Genomic DNA, 19,142 nt, shown 5'->3' with positions numbered 1-19,142 from the left:
CATTCGATCTTAATTTTTCTATCCGAAGATAAAAAACTTGATATAATTAAGACTGAATAAGAAATAGACTTTTCAAATATCTGATTGATTTTTTTCCCTTTTTTTTTTTTTTTTTTTTTGTTATTGACATCGATAACATCAGGATTACAGCTCTGAAGTTGAACAGCATTGTTGCAGGCTTTGTAGAAGCTGTTCAGCCTGTTGTGCATTTCTTCCTAAGAATTTAAGATTTAGAAGTAAAGTCCAAAGCAATTATAAACTGTGCTTGCCGGTTATATTTATTTTATTTCATAGATTTTGTGTTTCTGCTCCTGAAAAGCAAATCAGCTTCCTAGAAACTTTATATGAAATTCTAATAAGATTCAAAAATGGCAACAGATATCAAGGTAAATTCTGTATATAACTTCATTAAAATGCATTTATATTGTATTATATAATTTAGGTACTAGATATCAGGGATCATCAACCTTTATTTTTGACTGGAGGTTATCTCTTGATGCATTACTGGTAATTTGATGGAGGCTGTAAAGGGAGGGTTAGTATGATTAGACGGTATTAAATTGGTGTACATTTTTTCATATCCTTGTTTCATGAATTCTGGATTCTATTTTGGTTGTACTGTTTAACCTATGCTAAGCATCACATAAAGGACCCTGCAAATCATTTAGTTAAATTTGCTTACCTACTATTACAAGGTGCTTATATTTTCATTTTTGAAAAAGAGAACGTTCTATAAAGCAGCTTATTTATGTAATGTGCCTGAATACATTTATTTATTTATGTTTACCAAACAGTTATATTTGGCCACTTCCACTACAGCTGATTGAGGCTTGAGCATTATTAAAAACCAAGTCTTTGTCATATACAGTAGAAATACTGTTTCTTGTGATGGTGGCTGTACTAATGACATCAACAGCACCTTTCAACAGAATATTGTAAATCAGTATCGCTGATTCCTGTAAGATTTGAGCGATTCTGCCAAAATCTCAGGATAATTTTTTAAAACATGCAAATTTAAGAAAATTATGGTACTTTTGTTTGTTATAAACATTTATATGTCTATTTTAACATATTGTGAGTCTTTCACTATTTTTCACTTCTGTTGCTCCTGATGCGCCCATAAATGTTTCTGTAAACGGCATGGTTTTAGGACTACAATTTTCTGTATCTTCTTGTTTCTTTTAGTCATTATCTGGATTTTGTAGTCCAAACCTAGTAGTCCTATAATTTTACCAGCTATCAGTTCTTCTTTTCTTTCATCCATCTCCAAACAAAACATAAATGAAATTTAGTTGCTAGTTTATCAGTAATCAAAAGGAGTAGCTGATATGAAATAAAATAAAAGCAAAACAAGATACTGATTGCCACTGAAAGAAAAACAATAGAAATGCCCTTAATGGAATTGATGACCCTTCATTCAGCTTTAACATTTAAATGAAATACTAAATAAATAATTAGCTGCATTCTTGCTTATCATAAGGTTATATAGTTGGCAAATATTTCTCTCTATTCCATTAAAGTCATTATTTTGAGTTTCTGAGAATAATCAAAGAATTTAAATAATATATAAATGTGAAAACAGACTAAGATACGAAAAACTAGGTTTATGCTCTTTGAATTCAATTTGAATCCATATGGAATTTTATTTTTATTTATTAATTAAAATTTTAGATGGCCAATGCACCTTATAAGAGAATACATTGGGAATACTTTGATTTAAATATGAAGATCTATAGAGTTAAATTTTAGAGGTTTTTAAATATTTTTTTATGACAAGATAAATTTCAATAAAATAAAATGTTTGTTTTCAGAATAATGGCTTTGAAGATGACAGTACAACAGAGCACATCCTGGTAGACCAAAGGTAAAGCTATTTATTTGGCATTCTAAATAATTTATAAAATGCAATTTCAAAACACCCTATAAAAAGATATATTGATTCCTGGAAATGTTCTTCAAAAATGAACAAGTGAAGTATCTATTATTTTTTTATCTTGATCTTGTTTTATGTGTGTATGTATGTAAAACTCTGTGTACACATAATTTAAACTAATATACTGTACTCAGGATAGAGGAATTAGATTTGTGATTAAAAAATAAGAAAAAAAAATATGATTCCGTGAACTGCATCCAGATGTAATTATACAGAGAGTTGATCTGCTGAAATTAATGGAATTTAAAGTTAAGTTATTCATTTCAGTGGTTCTTAAGTCAATCACAAACAAATTTATCAAAACTCTCCATTTGTCTTCTAAATATTTTGCCAATAATTTAATCATGCTTAGCAGAACCTGACTCTTTTATCTGGAAAATAATTCCACAAGCATTCCATGCCTTAGCAGCTAATGTTTTACGACATCAGAACTTGACAGTCTGATCTTTTCTTTCCTTTCATGTTTTAAAAATATTAACATAACTGGCATTGAGTTTGATTTTTTTCAAAAATATATAAAAGCTGTCATTTTGTAGGAGGTAAAGGTTCTACTAGAAAACTTCATAAAATCATTTTGAGTTCCCTCCTTTATCTGGGCAAACTGAAAAGGGAGGAAATATCTTATATAAAATCTCTTTTCAACTGATGCAAAAGGAGAAGGAATTTAAACATTTTCACCTGTTTTTAAAGTTATATCTAATTTTTACAATAAATAGTTGTTAAGCATCCTGGGTTGTTTACATCAGAACATTGTTGATTCTTTACTTCAAATGAAATTATTCTTGTTTGCTTGTTTGTAATCCCTTGATATTTTATGAGTCAAGATATACAAAATAAAATATTGATAATCTGTAGTAGGATGACATTTACAAGTGTGTCAAATTTATTTTAGGGATTCTAGCTTTCTACCCAATGTAGATGAGTTCTGGGGTGTCTGGTATACATGTGTCCCAAAGTGAAAGTGTTCAGCCTGAGCAGAGAGAAAAACCATCTCCTCATATTCTTGGGAATCCATATAAGACAAGTGATCCCACTTGTTCAGAATTAAGCTTTTAAGGAAATTCACTTCAGTTTCACTTTTTTACCAGAATTTTTTTTAAACTGCATTGTGTCACTCAATATGTGGACTTTATTTTACATCCTTTTTAGCTCATTACCTCCTATAGTTGCTGAATACGATAAAAATCTTGGAGAAATGAATGAACAACTGAAATACTGCCAGGTACAAAGTTATAGCTATTTTTACCATTAATATAGCTTACTAAGTAATTAAAGAAACCTAACCATAATGTTTATAATTCAAATATTATTGGTAAGATGTTTATTTTTTAAAAAAAATCACTGAATCATGGCTAATAAAATAATATTGTCACTTGTTAATAATTCCAAAATGTGTTTATCTTTCTAATTTAAGACATCTTCATAAACTAGAAAAGGCAACATTTTTAATTGACATTCAAGCATCTTAGTATCATACTGAATATGTATTGCATGTGCTCTATTGTATCTTCAAAATAAAATATTTAATCTTTTTCTTGCTTTTAGATACAGATGAAAGAAATGAGGCTAAAACTTGAGCAAGTCATCAAAGAAAATGAAAGGTAACACCCTAAAAATTATACTAATTCTGTATTGTTTGTGTCATATAGCAAGAAACAACTGATTGAAATGATAGTGTATTTTGTCTTACCTTTGCCGTGCAATAAATACAGATACCCTGGGACTGCGGATTGCTGGAAATAATGTGGTTGCTATTTCATGAATAACTAAAGTGTTTTTTCTGGAGTTACAATTGTTAACTGTGACAGAAGAACCATTCTTTATAAAAATATAATTTTGTTACTGTTTTACAACGGATCCACCTCTTATTGTATGATAAACACAGATTGCATGAGGAGTTAAAAGAAGCCGTTGAAAAGCAGTTGGAAGCTCTGCCATCTGGTTCTGTTTCAAGGGATGCTACATTTATGGATGAAAACTTAATAAGAAACCTTCAAGAACAGTTGCAACTAGCAAATAAAGTGAGGAAATTGAAATATTTGCTTTGGTTGACTTTTATGTCTAGGTTCCAATAGTCCTAAATTGCCTTTCAATTTAGGCACATTCATTTATGATACATTTTTGTTATATGATTTTAATATTAATGTTTATTTTTAATGTCAAGACATAGATATAAACTGATATTAAATAGAAATTTTGAATAAATGACAACAAGGGAAGAACACACTAATATTTGTAGGCTATTTTGTCATTAATAGGCACAGAGATGTTCATAATTTCAGGTAATTGTGCTTTTATTTATAATATAAATTAAGTATATAGGGAACATATTTATCTCATTATAAAATGATGTTAAAATTTATATAATAGATATGAAGTAATAATTCTTTTCAGACATTTGATATTCAAAAACAATTGGAAAGAAAAATTCTAACATTCTTCTTTCAATCTTTTAATTTTAAGGAAAAAGAACATGTCCTAGAACTTTGGCAGATGGTTTCACAGGAATTGGAGCGACTTCAACAGATATACCAGGAACACATGACAGAAGCACAAATTCATATTGTGGAAAGGCAGAAGCAAAAAGTAACATGCTGATACATGTGCATTAAAATAAATAAAGAGAAATACAACTTTTTCCCATTAGCTCAAGATAACCAGCTTTTTCAGCAGAGTTTTTTAATGATCTTTGGGCAAGTAATAGAGTGGACCACTTAGATAGGTGGGAGAGAGAGAGAGGAGAAAGAGAGAGAGAGAGAGAGAGAGATCATAATAGCAATAGCACTAAAGACTTATGTACTGCTTCACAGTGCTTTATAGCCCTCTCTAAGCGATTTACAGAGTTGGCATATCGCCCCCAACAATCTAGGTCCTCATTTTACCAATCTTGGAAGGATGGAAGGCTGACTCAACCTTGAGACAGTGAGAATTGAACTGCCGAATTCTTGGCAGCTGGCAGTAAGCAGAAGTAGCCTGCAGTACTGTATTCTAACCACTGCGCTATTTGCTCTTTAGGAAAGGAATATAAAATCCTCTGTATATGAAGCTCAAATGATGCATTTGGAAAGTCTAATGGTTTGTGTTTGTGTGTAAAAATGATCTTTCAGTTTAGATCCCTTGGAATCCAGCTCCCCAGTGACTTCCAAAGGTTTGAAACCTGAATGTATGTTTAGGCAAAGGATATTGTTTGCTTGATTTTGAAGACTTGTGGATTTTAAAATACTTGTTATAGGATAATTTATTCAATTTAGAAGTATATTTTATTCAATAAGTGTGCTTCATTCACTTGAAAACTTTTGAATGTTGTTGCAGAAATATATTGTGTTTTATCCACAGTATTTTATATGAAGCTATTTACTTCTGTCAAGTCTCAGACATGTAGATGTGTACACAAACACAAAATATTAGAAAAATGAATACTTTAGATCATTCCTCCCTTATGCTGTTATATGTTTTTTCCCAAAAATAAATTGGATGACTCAAATCTGGACAACAGCCACTAATAATGTTATATATTAAATATATATATTTAATATATTAAATATTTAGGTATTAAATACTTAATTTAATACCTAAATATTTAATATATTATGTTTTAGCATTTATTTTTATGTTGATAAATCCTCTGGATTGTAATTCCAATGCTCTGTATTATCTTCTTTCTAGGATCAATTGACGAGCTTTCAGCAGCTAACAAAACAATTGCATTTAACTAATGAAAAAACTGAGTCAGTAAGTGAAATACTGAAATTCTAATAACATTATTTTGGACTCGTCATAACAGCAGAAAAATATAAAAGAAAATACATTTATTAAACAGATATCACTTTTATTAAAGCTATGTCTTAAGTTTTTTTACTTGCATGTTTATAAATTACATAGCAGCTTATACTGTATTTTTAATCTATTCTAGTTTAATTGCTATTTAGGAAAAAGTTTGTCTGCAGAATCCATGATTACTAAGTTTTATTGCCTATTTCTTTGACTATTCAGTATTAGTTTAAAATGTTTTCTTTCTTCCTCTATTTGTTTCTGCTTTTAAATACATGACTATTGGAAGCAAATGAAGTTGAAATGAGAAACTTTTTTTTTTAAGCAAAAACAATAGTGAGTGTAAACGAAACAAAATAATGAAACAAAATTCAAACAGATACCAACAAAGCAAGAAAGGATTTGATTTTTTTTAATGTAGGTGACTGAAAGCAATGGCTAATGCTGGTGCGTCTAAAACAAAAAACCTTGAAATGCCACTGAATTTAGAACAAACACTATTTATATATTGACAATTTTAAAAGTCTCAATGAAATAAAGCCAATAGCACATAACCATGAATTTTATTATAATCATGGTTAGTTGAAAGAGACAGATTTTGTGTCGCTGCTAAGCAAAATACAGGTAGTCTTGCTTAGCAACTTTGTGACTGGCAACTCCGTTGCTAAGCAAAGGGGTTGTTAATGTGAAATTACATGACCACGTGTTTTGCACTGTAAAGGGATAACAGTAGTCAGTTTCATATCTTAGGTTTTTGTGTCCCTTCTAACCATTTTCCTGCCCTTTGCAACATTCAAGTACCTGCTTATTGTCTTGTACACATCAAAAGCAATGTGATTCAACCTCAGCCCTCTCATTTTGCTCTGCAAGGACAGAGGGGGAAAATGCAAGCAATTTCTGTTCTGTAGGCAATTTCTCTTTTGCCTGACCCTTTCCTGCTGCTGGTGTGACTGCATTGCTCTCTATGTGTAGAAGAGCTAGCTGCTTATTCTTTTGAAATTGCTCTGCTCTGCAGAGCAGGGGGGAAGCAAGCAATTTTGGTAGACAATCTCCTCCTGAGCTTCAGTTGCTTGAGGGTATTCTAGACCCTAGGTCTCTGCATTCATAGCCCTGCACTTTCACCATACTAGCCTACTGGCTCTCATGTTTGTTTGTTTTTTTAACAGTACAATATATTTTAAAATAATTTTGTTTACAGATTAATCAGGTGTTTCTGAAAACAGTAACAGAACAAAATGTAGAGCTGGAACAGCTGCGCAAGCAACAAAGGTATAGACTTCTAAATCTTAAATCACTTTTAAAAAAACAAAGCACACAGGTAATAGTCTGACCTGTGCAATGAGGCTTTTCAAAAGTATTTTATGGCTTATTGCACATCATTGTCAGGTGGAAGTTTATAGCTATTTGTGGAGATGTAATATTGTGAGCAAATGCTGACCTCTGTTAGAACTTCAGGAGATAATGAAGAAAGCCTTTCCACCATAATAAATGTGTGCTGTTACTACATATACTGTGTATGGGCTAGAAAATTATCTATCCACACCAAAATGTCATGTTTATCGCACACTGATGAGTAGATCTTTTGAGAAATGAACTGTAAATGCTATCAAATATGTTCACAAAGAGATAATAAAATTGACCATGTGTCTTTTTTAAAATGTGACTCTTTCTGGTGCAATAATTCGTTGAGCAAGAGCGTAATTTCACCTGTATGCAGGTTTTTTTTTTCTTGAGATTCAACATGAAATGGTAATGTAAAAACACAATATTTGTGCGGTCAATGTATTATTTAGAGAAATTTATCTTTTTAATATGCAGACAATCCAAATTGGACTTGAGAACAACAGTTGCAAAAGCTGATGAAATGATGAGATTCATTGATGATCTTCGCAGCCAAATAAACAGAAAGGTTGATCAGATCCTTTCTCAACTTTCAAAATAGAAGTTTATATTGCTGGACTCTTGTTTCTGCTGGACATAAAGTTGTTCTAAAAAAGCTCCGATTTTCCTGTTGTTTAGGAAGAAGAGGTCCTAGCTGCTCGTGAAAAAGAGGAGGCATCAGATAAACGCTTGCAAGAATTGCAAGCAAGCATAAAACAATTGGAAACACGGTAAATTATTAAATAATAACTTCCATTTTAACACTAGAATCCCATTTTAGAATATATTTGTACAGAACATATTCAACCAGTATAATTTCTTCCATCTGATGAATTTTAGTTGATTATTATGTTTGTGGCCCTCAAGAATAAACATTAAATCCAATATTGGTTTACCGTCAAAAATGGCTGCAAAATTAGTTGGGGTTTGAGAGCTGCCTTGGTTTTTTTGGGTTTTGGATCAATGACAAATATGCCAACTTGGATTCATCCAGTCAAAAATGTGTTTAAGGTTTAGCTTAGATTTCAAACTCTTCTTGAAAAAAGTAACCTCAAAATTTAAGAAACACTTTATTAATTTAGAAAGGTTTACAAAGCAATAAATATTACAAGATTTATATGGAGAATAATAAAATGACCAAAATTAAACTTATTATTTTCTTGAGATTGAACATGGAATGGTAATGTAAAAATACCATATTTGTGTAGTCAGTGTATTTCATATTTAGAGAAGTTTATCTTTTTAATATGCAGACAATCCACATTGGACTTGAGAACAACAGTTGCACAAGTTGGTGCAATGATGAGACTTATTGAGGAGTCTAGTTTGTCAAAAGTTTTCCTATTTCTGGATATCTGAAATTTTACTATTACAATAACAATGAAAATTACTTGAAAGATGCTGCCCCTAAATGATTTGATTTCACCATATTAGAAAAGAGGTTTAATTTAATCTTATCAGGTCTCAAAAGATAGAAGGACAACTATTTTAGTTGCATTCTTACCTAAACTTAATCTTAACCTAAATTTAACACTCAATTGGTCCCTGTTCCATTATGCAGACTTTGTGTAGCTACAAAAGATTCCAAACAGCTAAGATCAGAAAGAACAAATCTTGAAAAAACAATTCAGGAGCTGCAAACAAAATGTGTGAATATAGAAGAAGAGAAATATGATGCTGTAGGAAAAGTCCGAGACAGCATGCAACTCATAGAAGAAGCTAATCTCCAGAAGAGTCAGGTGATTAATTTATTGTATATGTTTATGGGACAACTGTGCTTTGTTGAATTTACGTTAATCTGTTTTCTATTAAACACAAATAGCTGTATCTTTAGGGTTATGGCTTGACCTACCTTCAATAGGAAGTTTTTACTAGAATATGACCATTCTTTCCAATTCTAGGCAATGCTATCAGAGAAACAAAAAGAAGAGGAAATTGAAAATATGAAACAAGCAGTTTCTCAACTGCTTCAAGATGCTGCTTTAAGAACAAGGAAAGAAGTAAGCAGTCATGCTTAAAACATTTTCATATTTTCTTATACATTTTGTTCTTGTAAATTACATTAATAATATTGATACTGTTACTCTATTATTTATTTATTTATTTATTAATCAAATTTCTATACCGCCCTACTCCCGAAGGACTCAGGGCGGTGAACAGCCAAGATAAAATACAGATAATACAAATATTTAAAAAATCCCTTAAAATTATTAAATATTTTGGCCGAAACACAGATTAAAACACCCAATTTATAAAATCACGAATTAAAAATTTAAAAGAGGAGAGTTAGGCCAGGCCACTCTGAAAGCTAAATATTTGAAAGTTATGTCAATTGAAGTATGCAACGTTTGCCTGTAGATAATTCAGGTAATTTTGTGAAGACCTTTGTTATTGGGAGAAAAAAATTATTTCTCCCAGTAAACTATGGACATTATAGTCTATGTAATTTAGATGGCAGAACCAGAAATGTTGGAAACATTCTCCTTCAACCCCGCCTAAGAGACTTGCAGACTGCTTTAGTGGGGCAAGGTAGAAGTGTGATTGCTAAAAATCCCAACTCACTGCAAGTCACTATGTCTGATTTTCTGGGATGCCCCTAAATCTTCATCAGGTTTTTCAAATGCCCTGAATAGCAGATTCAAAGGGTTGGAGGAGCTGTTTGAAAGAGGAGGTGGAGGATGCTTGTGCCCTTCCAATTATGGACACCTATATCTGGACATTGCTTAGTTCTGGAAGTTATATAGAAAGCTCTACTGATAATTAGTATATTTCTGTTTAGCATATTGCAGCCTCTTGTACTCCTAAAAATGTATTATATAATAAAGTAAGGAAACATCCATTGGACACAGAATAATGCCTCTTTTTTAAAAAAAAAAAAAGGTAGAAAACGAGAGGAAACGATACAATATTCAAATTTCACGTTTAACAGAAGAACTTACTGCACTTCAGATGGTAAGTTGTACATTTTGCTTCAGTTAACTGTCTAAAGTAGCCCTAAGGTGAGATAAGCAGCAAACAAATACAAGTTTACATTCTGATCTTTCCCCCATGTTGACTTTCACTGAGGAAAAATAAGCATTTTAAAATTCAATGCCACAAAACAACAATCAGTTTCACTAGTTTAGTTTGTGCAGGAAAAAAATCTTCTGTGTCTAAGCATTCACAATTTCATTAAATGTAATGATAAAAATACTTTTTCATGTGGGATGCTACTATTTGGAAGATCAGATACAAAACAGATAATATACTTTACTTGTTAAAACTTCTGGGTAAAATAAACACACCATCAAGCTTTGTTGCAATTTGTAAAAAATACACGGTCACAAATGTTTTGTTCAAATAGCATATTTAACATACCTTATTTCTTTTTAAAAAGAGAAATAGAGATACATGATGGTTCCAGATTTTACTTTTAGGAATTGATATTGGAGGCAGGGAAGAGGTCTTTTGCCAAAAGTGATTTGATGGATATTACTCTGCAATATAACTTGAAAAATTACAAATTCACCTAACTTAACCCTGATTATTTCAGTGCAGATATTTCTTAATTTGGAAACAGGTTAAAGGTAACTGAAAGGTAAAGAACGTTTACAGTGAATGGAATTTGTGGCAATTTCATAGATCATAAATACATAATCATACTTGAGGACAGGCTTCATTAGTGATCCCGATTTTGTTTGCTACTTACACATATAGTTAGTTATATGTCACTTACTGATTTCTAAAAAAAATACATATTCTGTTATTGCTTTATAGGAATGTGGAGAAAAGCAAAGCCAACTAGAGCGAGCTATTAGAGAAAAGCAAGCAGTTGAAGAAGAACTAGAGAAAGTAAAATCTTTTTTCTCCCCCCCCCCCCCATTTTCATACAATAATGTTATAGTGTACATGCTAATAAGTAAATAATGTTTAGAGTGTAGAAAATATTAGCCTTGGTCACATGAGACAGACTGGAAAGGATCAAAGCATTCACCTCATTTATATATGAATTAAAAATATGCTGTCATGAAAAAAATACTTGGGCATTGCAATAGCAGAAGTTGACTTAATAGCATGTAATGCTGTTCAGTATTTTTTTTTTACCCAAATAACGAGGTGAAATAAAAACGAATTGCCTGTGACTCATGAAACTCACGAAAGTTCTGTGCAAGCTAGAATGGCTAAAACTCACATCAAACTCACTTAAATCAGTAAACAAGAACTAAGAAAGGAAGATCTATGAAAAGAGCAGATTATCAGTTCTCATACTATAACAATGTTAGTTTAAAACAATTATACTAATAATTAGATGATAATGAACACAATACAAACTCAGGAAAACCTGGTTAAACAGTATAGTTTTTTTAAACAACCAAAGTCGTCCTTCTAGCAACCAAAGTTATGATAGTGTTAAGCAAGTGATGTTTCAACCGGTCTTCAAAGTTTTGGCCATCCCAGCCGCAGTTACATGTTTGCTATCTTGGTGTTTGGCAACCAGCTTGCACTTATGAAGCTTGCAGCATCCTGTGGTCATATGATCTCAATTTGTAACCACCTCTGCCAACTTTCTACAAGCAAAGTCAGTAGGGAATCCAGTAGGGAAGGTTGCAAGTCACTTGGGTAAGTCTCTTCCTACAGTGCACCCTTTCCCAGCCCCTCTGCATTCATGCTACATCTCACCTCGTTGTGCTCAGTCATACCTTCACCATCTGAGCATCTTCCCCAAGTTTTGCTGAGCTTGTGCCATATCTCCCCACCATTTGCACACCTTCTTCCACCTTGCATTAGCCACCTCAAGCCATGTGTGTGTGTTGCCACTCTGCCACCCACACACCTTCGTTGTGCCCCCTCTGCCATCGGGTTGTGTCTCTTTCACCACCTACACACCCTGCTGTACTATTCCCCAGGCCTTGCTGAACTTACACCACACCTTTCCACATTTGTGTGCCCTCCTACCTGGCACTATCCCAAGTCCTGCTGGCCTGTAAAATATCTTCCCATCAGCCACTCACTTTTCACGATCCTCACATTTGTGCCTCTTTGCCACTCATGCATCCTCCCTGGCCACTTGCGCACCATTGCATGTCCTCCACACCCAGCAGTAACAGCCCCAAGCTCTGCTGCACTTGCACTGCATTGCGCCTTCCTGCTTACCTGTTGCCCTTTCTAGTCTCATGTTTATGCCAGTCGTCGCCTGCCACTTATACACTTGCCTGCTAACAGCGCACTTTTACTGTGCCTTCCCCAAACCCACACACCCGTTTGCTTCCTTTCCCATCCTATAGCAGTCGTTTACCTCCCTGCTGTCTTCCCCACTGATTTTGTTTGGAACCTGATAGGAAGTCATGAGAAGATTCTCACTTAACGACTCCCAAACCTCGTTTAACAGTGGCAGTGGGGACTGCAGAGATCGCCATTACTAAGCAATACGATTACATTATATTGCGCTTTATGACCGCATTGCTTAGTGACATAAATTCTGATCCCAGTCACTGCCATAATTCAAGGTCTACCTGTAGAATGTTTGTCTGGTGGACAATAACAGAATCTTTCTTCAGATGTGATAGTCATAATGAAATGATTATCCACCTTCTAATTTTCACACAGTAATGGTTTGTCAAATCAGGGATTTTACTGGAACATTGGAATCATATCCTGGTTTAAATTCATCTGTCAGGTATACCGTGAAGGTAGAGGAAACGAAGCTGATTATAGAAAACTAGAAGAGCTTTATCAGAGATGTCTGAATGCTGAACGTACAAAAGATGATCTTCATCTTAGTTTGCAAACGGCACAAAACAAAATTAAGCAACTGGAATTGAAGTAAGTAATTAACATATGCTGCAAACTCATATCCATTTTCTTTCCATTTTTATCTCTGGAGATTTTTGACCAGAGAGATTTATTCTCTTGCATTTGTATTGGAATTTTATTTTTAAAGTTTGCACTGATGTGTAATTATTACAAATTTTTGTATAACGGAAATATATCAGTAACAGTAACAGGAAGGGACCTTTGAGGTCATCTAGTCCAACCTCAAAATATACATTTTGTTTGTTTTATTTACTTCAAGTTCAAGGTAAAATTTCCCTCAAAGTATTTAGAAAATAAAAAAAAACTAATTAAAATACAAATAAATTGAATTTAGAAAGATGCAGATTTCTTATGTCCTTCCATTCGGCAATTTATTGTAAGTGTTTTCTGGCAGGTGGGATCTATTTGGGAAGCTTTGGAGATGGTCTTTATCTGTTTGTTATGAAGCATTTTTTAATGTTTTCCATCTTCTTATGCAAATAGTTACTGAATTATCTTATAAGGCATGTGGTTTATAAAAAGTAAATCTACAGATATATCACTTTGCTATGTCTATATCTCTTGAAGCTTAGGAGTAACTTGGAAAAAGTATTCCTGAAGTGGGAAAGAATTCAGAAACCTTGACAGTCACCAAGTTAAAAATGAAAATAAAGAAAATGAGATAGCACAAGTATATGTTATGTCTGCTTCCTCTGATTTTCCTCCTCCTCTGTATATTGTTTACTTTGACGTTCTGTCTACTCTCTGCAGCATGCTTTTTCCCATATTGTTTGTAGCCCTAATTGTCTTTAAGCAGTATACTGGAGGGGTGGATAGTCTCACCAGAAGGTGATAGACAGAGCCAGAATAAAAACCGAGCATGATTTGATTACTTTTACAGATTAATTATATTTAAATATAGTTGAAATAATTACTCTCCAATCAAGTAGTTAATTTCTTCTCTTATAATAAAATTTAAAAATTGGTAGACTTTTAGATATCTCTCAGAGCTATATTAAAGACGACTCAACAGTTGGAAAATGAGAGATAATGTCGGAATTCAATGCCAATAGAATGGCCACAAAAAAGTGACAATGTGTCAGTGTTTGTATGCTTTCAAGTCAGCTTTTTCCTCCTTGTGATGCCAGGACTAATCCCTGCAATTTTCTTGGCAAGATTTCTTAAGTGGTTTACAATTGTCTGAGGTAACTCTTCGAAGCTAGCTTTGTGCCTGAGGTGTGATTAGAACAGAACAGAACAGAACAGAACAGAACAGAACAGAACAGAACAGAACAGAATAACAGAGTTGGAAGGGACCTTGGAGGTCTTCTAGTCAACCCCCTGCTTAGGCAGGAAGCCCTATACCACTTCAGACAAATGGTTATCCAACATCTTAAAATGCTGTGAGGTATTTGCATATTTCACTGGTACAGTTACTTATGTTTGGTCAAGTGTTGACTCTTCATTGGAAGGGCCTGAAGAAATAATTGGGACAACCCTTTATGTTATCTGGGATTCATCTTTGGCTTGAGACTGAATAAATAGATAGATAACCTGCTTGTGAAGGGGTATGGTGTTGGTTCCTTCCTTATGAGGTGTTGGAGCATTCTGATCTCTTTTCCTTGCTCCTTAACATTTTTATGAAACTACTAGAAGAAGTCATCCATCAGTTTGGGATGAAATATTATCAATATGCTAGTGATACCCAATTATACAAATCACCAGGCTAAATTGGAAATGTGGTAGAGATCATCATCCAGGCTGTAGGCATTATGGTGGTCAAAATAAGCTTAGAAGATGAATATTTCTGAATCCTGACAGGACTGCATTTCCACTGAAAAAGCAGGTCTGTAGCTTGGAGGTTGCCCTGGACTCACAGCTGCTACTTGATTTGGAGATAAGACCATAGCTAGGAGCACCTTTGCGTTGCAGAAGGCCTTGAGAACAGTAACTCACATTCATATCATTTCAAGTTAAGATTACTAAAAATGTGCTTTATATAGGATTTCCTTTGAAAATGTACTTCGAAACTAAAGTTAGTGTAAAGCGTGGCAACCTACATTCTGGAAAGAGAGAGCCATATCATGGCAGTTTGGTGGGCATTCTATTTTCTGATAGGCTTATGGGTACAATTCAAAGTGTTAATTTAAACTATGATATCCTAAATGGCTTGACTCCAGAATTGCTTCTTTAAGTAGAATTAGCCTATCTAGTGCATTCATCTAAAAAAGTTAATGCTTAATACTTTCCCTCCATTCAAAAGGTGGGGAAAAACAGAAGTCATGTTTCTGATTGCTGCCCTTCCTTCAGACATTGAACTGATGCCAGCATGATGGCATTCAGTTAGGCAATAGTACAGTCTTTCATAGAACTTTTGACAGTTATTATCACTAGGTTTAGATGTGACATTGGTAATTGTCAACATGTTTTTACAGTTTTATTAATTAATATATGCTCTTTTAAATCTCTAAACTAACTATGCAACTTATACTGGACTATGGTAGCATCGGCACACATTAAATACATTTATGTTCAGTACTTGCTGAGTGTTACTTAAAATATTTCTGATTCTACTGAGTAAAAAAAGGAAACAAAATGTCAAATATTACTATATTTTATGAAGTCTAAAGTCTATGTGTGATTTCAAGACATGTTTTAAACTGGCTGTAAAAAATGTAATTCACTTTAAGATATGAAGAAGAGAGATGCCGTTGCCAAGAAAATATGTGCAAGCTGCAAAGTATTCTGGATTCTGAAAGGGAGAAATGTGGAGCTATAAGTGAAGAGCGCTTAAAGCTGCAACAAGGGAATGAACAGCTTCAAAAAGAAATGGAAAACTTGAAAAAACTGACAATGGAGGCACAACATACTGCAAAATTAAAGGTATTGTTTTTTATATAATACTTCAGAATTGATGCAAGTTGTTTGGATTTGAATTTGCAAGGAACAAGACAGTATTAGCTCACCTCTTTTAAAAATGAATTCAAATTGACTTTTACAATGATATCAGTCACTTTGACAAAGAATGCAATAAGATTTGTTAGGCATTATCTTTTTTTGACTATCTTTTGTAGTTTAGGTTTGCATATATTCATACTTCAATAATAGATAATAGTTGGCTGAAATCATAAAGTCTTTTAGGATAAAGATGTGAGGATGAGCGTTACAAAGATAAACTGGAGTTTCAAATAAAAATGAGCACAGTAAAATATTAAAGATATACTCATCTAGAAATCTATGGATGACCAGGTCTAATTATATTTCTTCAATGGAATTAAATTTATTTAATTAAAGCATACTCAGGGAGGTTATTGATTGCTTGGCGTAAGAAGAAAGTACAGTGCAAAATGTATCTGAAATTAATTGTTTTATCTTGCATTAATTTCCATAATTAAACATCCAATAATTCTTTACTGGTAGAAATTTAGCTTTCAATTGTTGACTTTTAAAGAATAACAATTATTTTTTTAGTATAAGATACTTATTTTTTCTTAACAGATAAGTACAATGGAGAATGAACATTTACTAAAAGAACACGGGTTTGAAATTCAACTGAAAGAGATGGAAGATGTAAATCAAAACTCAGTAACTGAGCTTAGACGCCTGTTGATGGCTCAACAAAAAGCAACAAATCGCTGGAAAGAGGAAACAAAGAAAATAACAGAAATAACTGAATCCAGAATAAATAGTCTAAAGTAAGGGTTTTTTTCTTTGACATTTCTAAATAGTCTAGACCACGGGTGTCAAACCCTGGCATCATGTTGCCATCGTGACATTTTGCGACATTTTTTCCCTTTGTGGAGTTGGAGTAGGCGTGGCCTGCACTTGATGCATCCGGCCCATGGGCCGCCAGTTTGACACCCCTGATCTAGACATTGTGGATTCATTGCAAAAATGAAAAAAAAGCTGAAAATGTTGGCTCCATAGCATTACCAGATACTGTATTTTTCAGAGTATAAAATGTACCTTCCCCCCCCCACTAAAAGGGAGTGAAAATTTAGGTGCATCTTATACACCAAACGTAGCCCTGCCCACCCACTGCTCTCCTCCCCTTTGGCCTCTGCCTCACATCAGTTACCTTCTTGCAAGCAAACATCAAGAAAAAACAGCTCCTTTCAGCTTCAGCACAGGCTAATTAGCACAAGTTGATTGAATCGGCCTCCGACTGTCAGCTGATTTGCTCTCAGCTGTTTTGCACAGGGGTCTGCTGCTTGCTGCAAAGAGGTAAATTGCTGGAGCAGATTTTTTTTTTCCTTGTGCTAATCAAGCTATGCTGAAAACGAAAATGAAAGTAAAGCAGGCTGTTTGCTGTAACGAGGCAAAATTAGACAGAGGCAGAGGGAGATTTCTTTTTCTTCTTTTCCTCACCAAAAAAAGGTAGGTGCGTCTTATACTCCTGTGCATCTTATATTCCGAAAAATACAGTACTCATTATCTGCTGTCTTCCAAACTTGGAAGAAAAATGGTACTACTTGGAAAAAACAACAAGCAAGATAACTGTTAGATCTTACCTCAGGAGACAGAGTAGGCAGAGTTGAAGTGTTGCTTTCTGGAAGGAGGTACAGGTAGTCCTCGACTGACGACCACAGTTGAGTCCAACATTTTTGTTGCTATGTGAAACATTTGTTAAATGAATTTTGCCCCATTTAACAACCTTTCTTGCCACAGTTGTTAAGTGAATCTGGCTTCCCCCTTGATTTGTCAGAAGGTCACAGAAGTTGATCACATGACCCTGGGATGATGCAACCATCATAAATACGAGTCAGTTGCCAAGTATCTGAATTTTGATCATATGCTCTTGGGGTTGCTGCAATGGAAATAAGTGTGAAAAATGGTCATAAGTCACTTTTCAGTGCCGTTATAACTTTGAACAGTCATTAAATGAACTGCTGTAAGTTGTGGACTACTTGTAATTGCCCATAGATTTTGAGGATGACTAAGGAATGAATTAAGAAAGAAATTCTACATAAGGTGTTACAGAAGAGTTCAGATTGGTTAACTATTCATGTTAAGTTTGTACCTTATCTTTGTTTTATAAATTTTACACAGTCATCTTGGATCAAAATTTCCATTTTTGAGCCAGGCTAACAGCTTGAGCAATTAATATTGACAAGTACCTTTTGCATAGTAGAAAAAGACATGCTTTTTGTAGAAAAAAATATTTGAATGAAAAAAAAGAAAATATTATTAATTCAGGAAGTTCCATTAGCCTAATTTGCTAATCTATCCTTAATTTACTTATCTAGTATCTGTCTGAAAGTTATGTGAACTTGAAAATAAACACAAGCATCAAAAATAAAATACACATTGAAATATATATAGTTGAAAAACTTCAGGCTTTAAAATAACATTTTACAGAGATTTTAAGCTATTTTACAGTATAAACTTTCCAAGGGAATTTCTTGAAGTGTCTTAGGTTGCTCAGTTATGCTGATTCAGTGTATTCTAATTATGTGTTCTCCTAATGCTGAAAGGTGACCTCTGTGCTTTAAATTTATTAAAATATTTCACTTTAGTAATGATCATGCTGAGAACCACACTGAAAGCTAATTGGGTGAAAAGCAGGTTAAAAATGCTGAATATAAATGCAAGCAGTTACTTTAAAGCTTCAAATTGCCTTTCAAGGACTCTCAGATACCTTTAATGGCATATCTGTAGTTATAATCGCAAATTACAAACAAGCTTATTCTTGAATTTACCAATTATAAAAACACTGATTTTAGGGACCATCAGCTGACTACAGAAATGAATGATAAGTTAAGTGAACAGTTCATGTAACTCAGGGATGTCAAACTCATGTTGTCACGACGTCATGTGACATATCGGGACTTTTCCCCCCTTCACTAAACCACTCGGGTAGGGCCAGCACGTGACGCATCCACCCTGCAGGCCGCGAGTTTGACACCCCTGATGTAACTGGAAGCTTTTTCAAAAACAAAAATCCACATGTTCAGAATTACTGATTAATACTGTTGACATACAAGCTCCCTTGTATCCATTTGACTAACTTTAATTAGTATTTTGAATACAGTAAATCAGTCACAAGTTGAAATGATCTTATTTTAAATTCAGGCTGTGCCTTTGTATTACTAATTTTTCCATTTTACAAAATACTTGTGGAATAGTAAAACAATTCATTAGGTATGAGCTGAAACAATGTTTTTTTACATACTTAAATAAATTGCATCATATTAGTGGGCTTCTGATTCATAAAATGTATTTATTTTAACTGAAATTATGTAACAACCAATTGTACCATTTATTTTAAATTATTTAAGAATGTTAA

General features: G+C 33.5%; 1 protein-coding gene and 1 long non-coding RNA gene across 3 annotated transcripts in view; one reads left to right on the top strand and one right to left on the bottom strand.

Annotated features, from left to right (window-relative positions):
• Positions 1-243: 243 nt before the first annotated feature.
• Positions 244-19,142, top strand: part of SCLT1 (sodium channel and clathrin linker 1) — a 28,891-nt gene continuing 9,992 nt past the window's right edge. For both annotated transcript variants that reach the window (XM_070949010.1, XM_070949012.1), the window contains exons 1-17: positions 244-386; positions 1,812-1,864; positions 3,083-3,155; positions 3,479-3,534; positions 3,819-3,954; positions 4,397-4,519; positions 5,600-5,665; positions 6,903-6,973; positions 7,523-7,613; positions 7,724-7,815; positions 8,646-8,823; positions 8,986-9,084; positions 9,965-10,036; positions 10,841-10,915; positions 12,741-12,886; positions 15,547-15,739; positions 16,355-16,551. In XM_070949010.1, the coding sequence (XP_070805111.1) occupies positions 369-386; positions 1,812-1,864; positions 3,083-3,155; positions 3,479-3,534; positions 3,819-3,954; positions 4,397-4,519; positions 5,600-5,665; positions 6,903-6,973; positions 7,523-7,613; positions 7,724-7,815; positions 8,646-8,823; positions 8,986-9,084; positions 9,965-10,036; positions 10,841-10,915; positions 12,741-12,886; positions 15,547-15,739; positions 16,355-16,551 (1,739 nt within the window). In that variant the 5' untranslated portion in view covers positions 244-368. The remainder of the gene's footprint in view (positions 387-1,811; positions 1,865-3,082; positions 3,156-3,478; positions 3,535-3,818; positions 3,955-4,396; positions 4,520-5,599; positions 5,666-6,902; positions 6,974-7,522; positions 7,614-7,723; positions 7,816-8,645; positions 8,824-8,985; positions 9,085-9,964; positions 10,037-10,840; positions 10,916-12,740; positions 12,887-15,546; positions 15,740-16,354; positions 16,552-19,142) is intronic.
• Positions 7,620-10,083, bottom strand: LOC139320617 (uncharacterized). The gene is made up of 3 exons (XR_011600709.1): positions 10,024-10,083; positions 8,937-8,991; positions 7,620-7,739 (listed from the first exon to the last, which is right to left on the bottom strand). It is a non-coding gene; the product is annotated as an uncharacterized lncRNA (long non-coding RNA).

This window comes from Pituophis catenifer, unplaced genomic scaffold (genome assembly GCF_029215685.1).
Source record: "Pituophis catenifer annectens isolate HBS135680 unplaced genomic scaffold, rPitCat1.0.hap2 SCAF_8, whole genome shotgun sequence".
Lineage (NCBI taxonomy): Eukaryota > Metazoa > Chordata > Lepidosauria > Squamata > Colubridae > Pituophis > Pituophis catenifer.
This window is presented reverse-complemented; position numbering and strand designations above follow the sequence as displayed.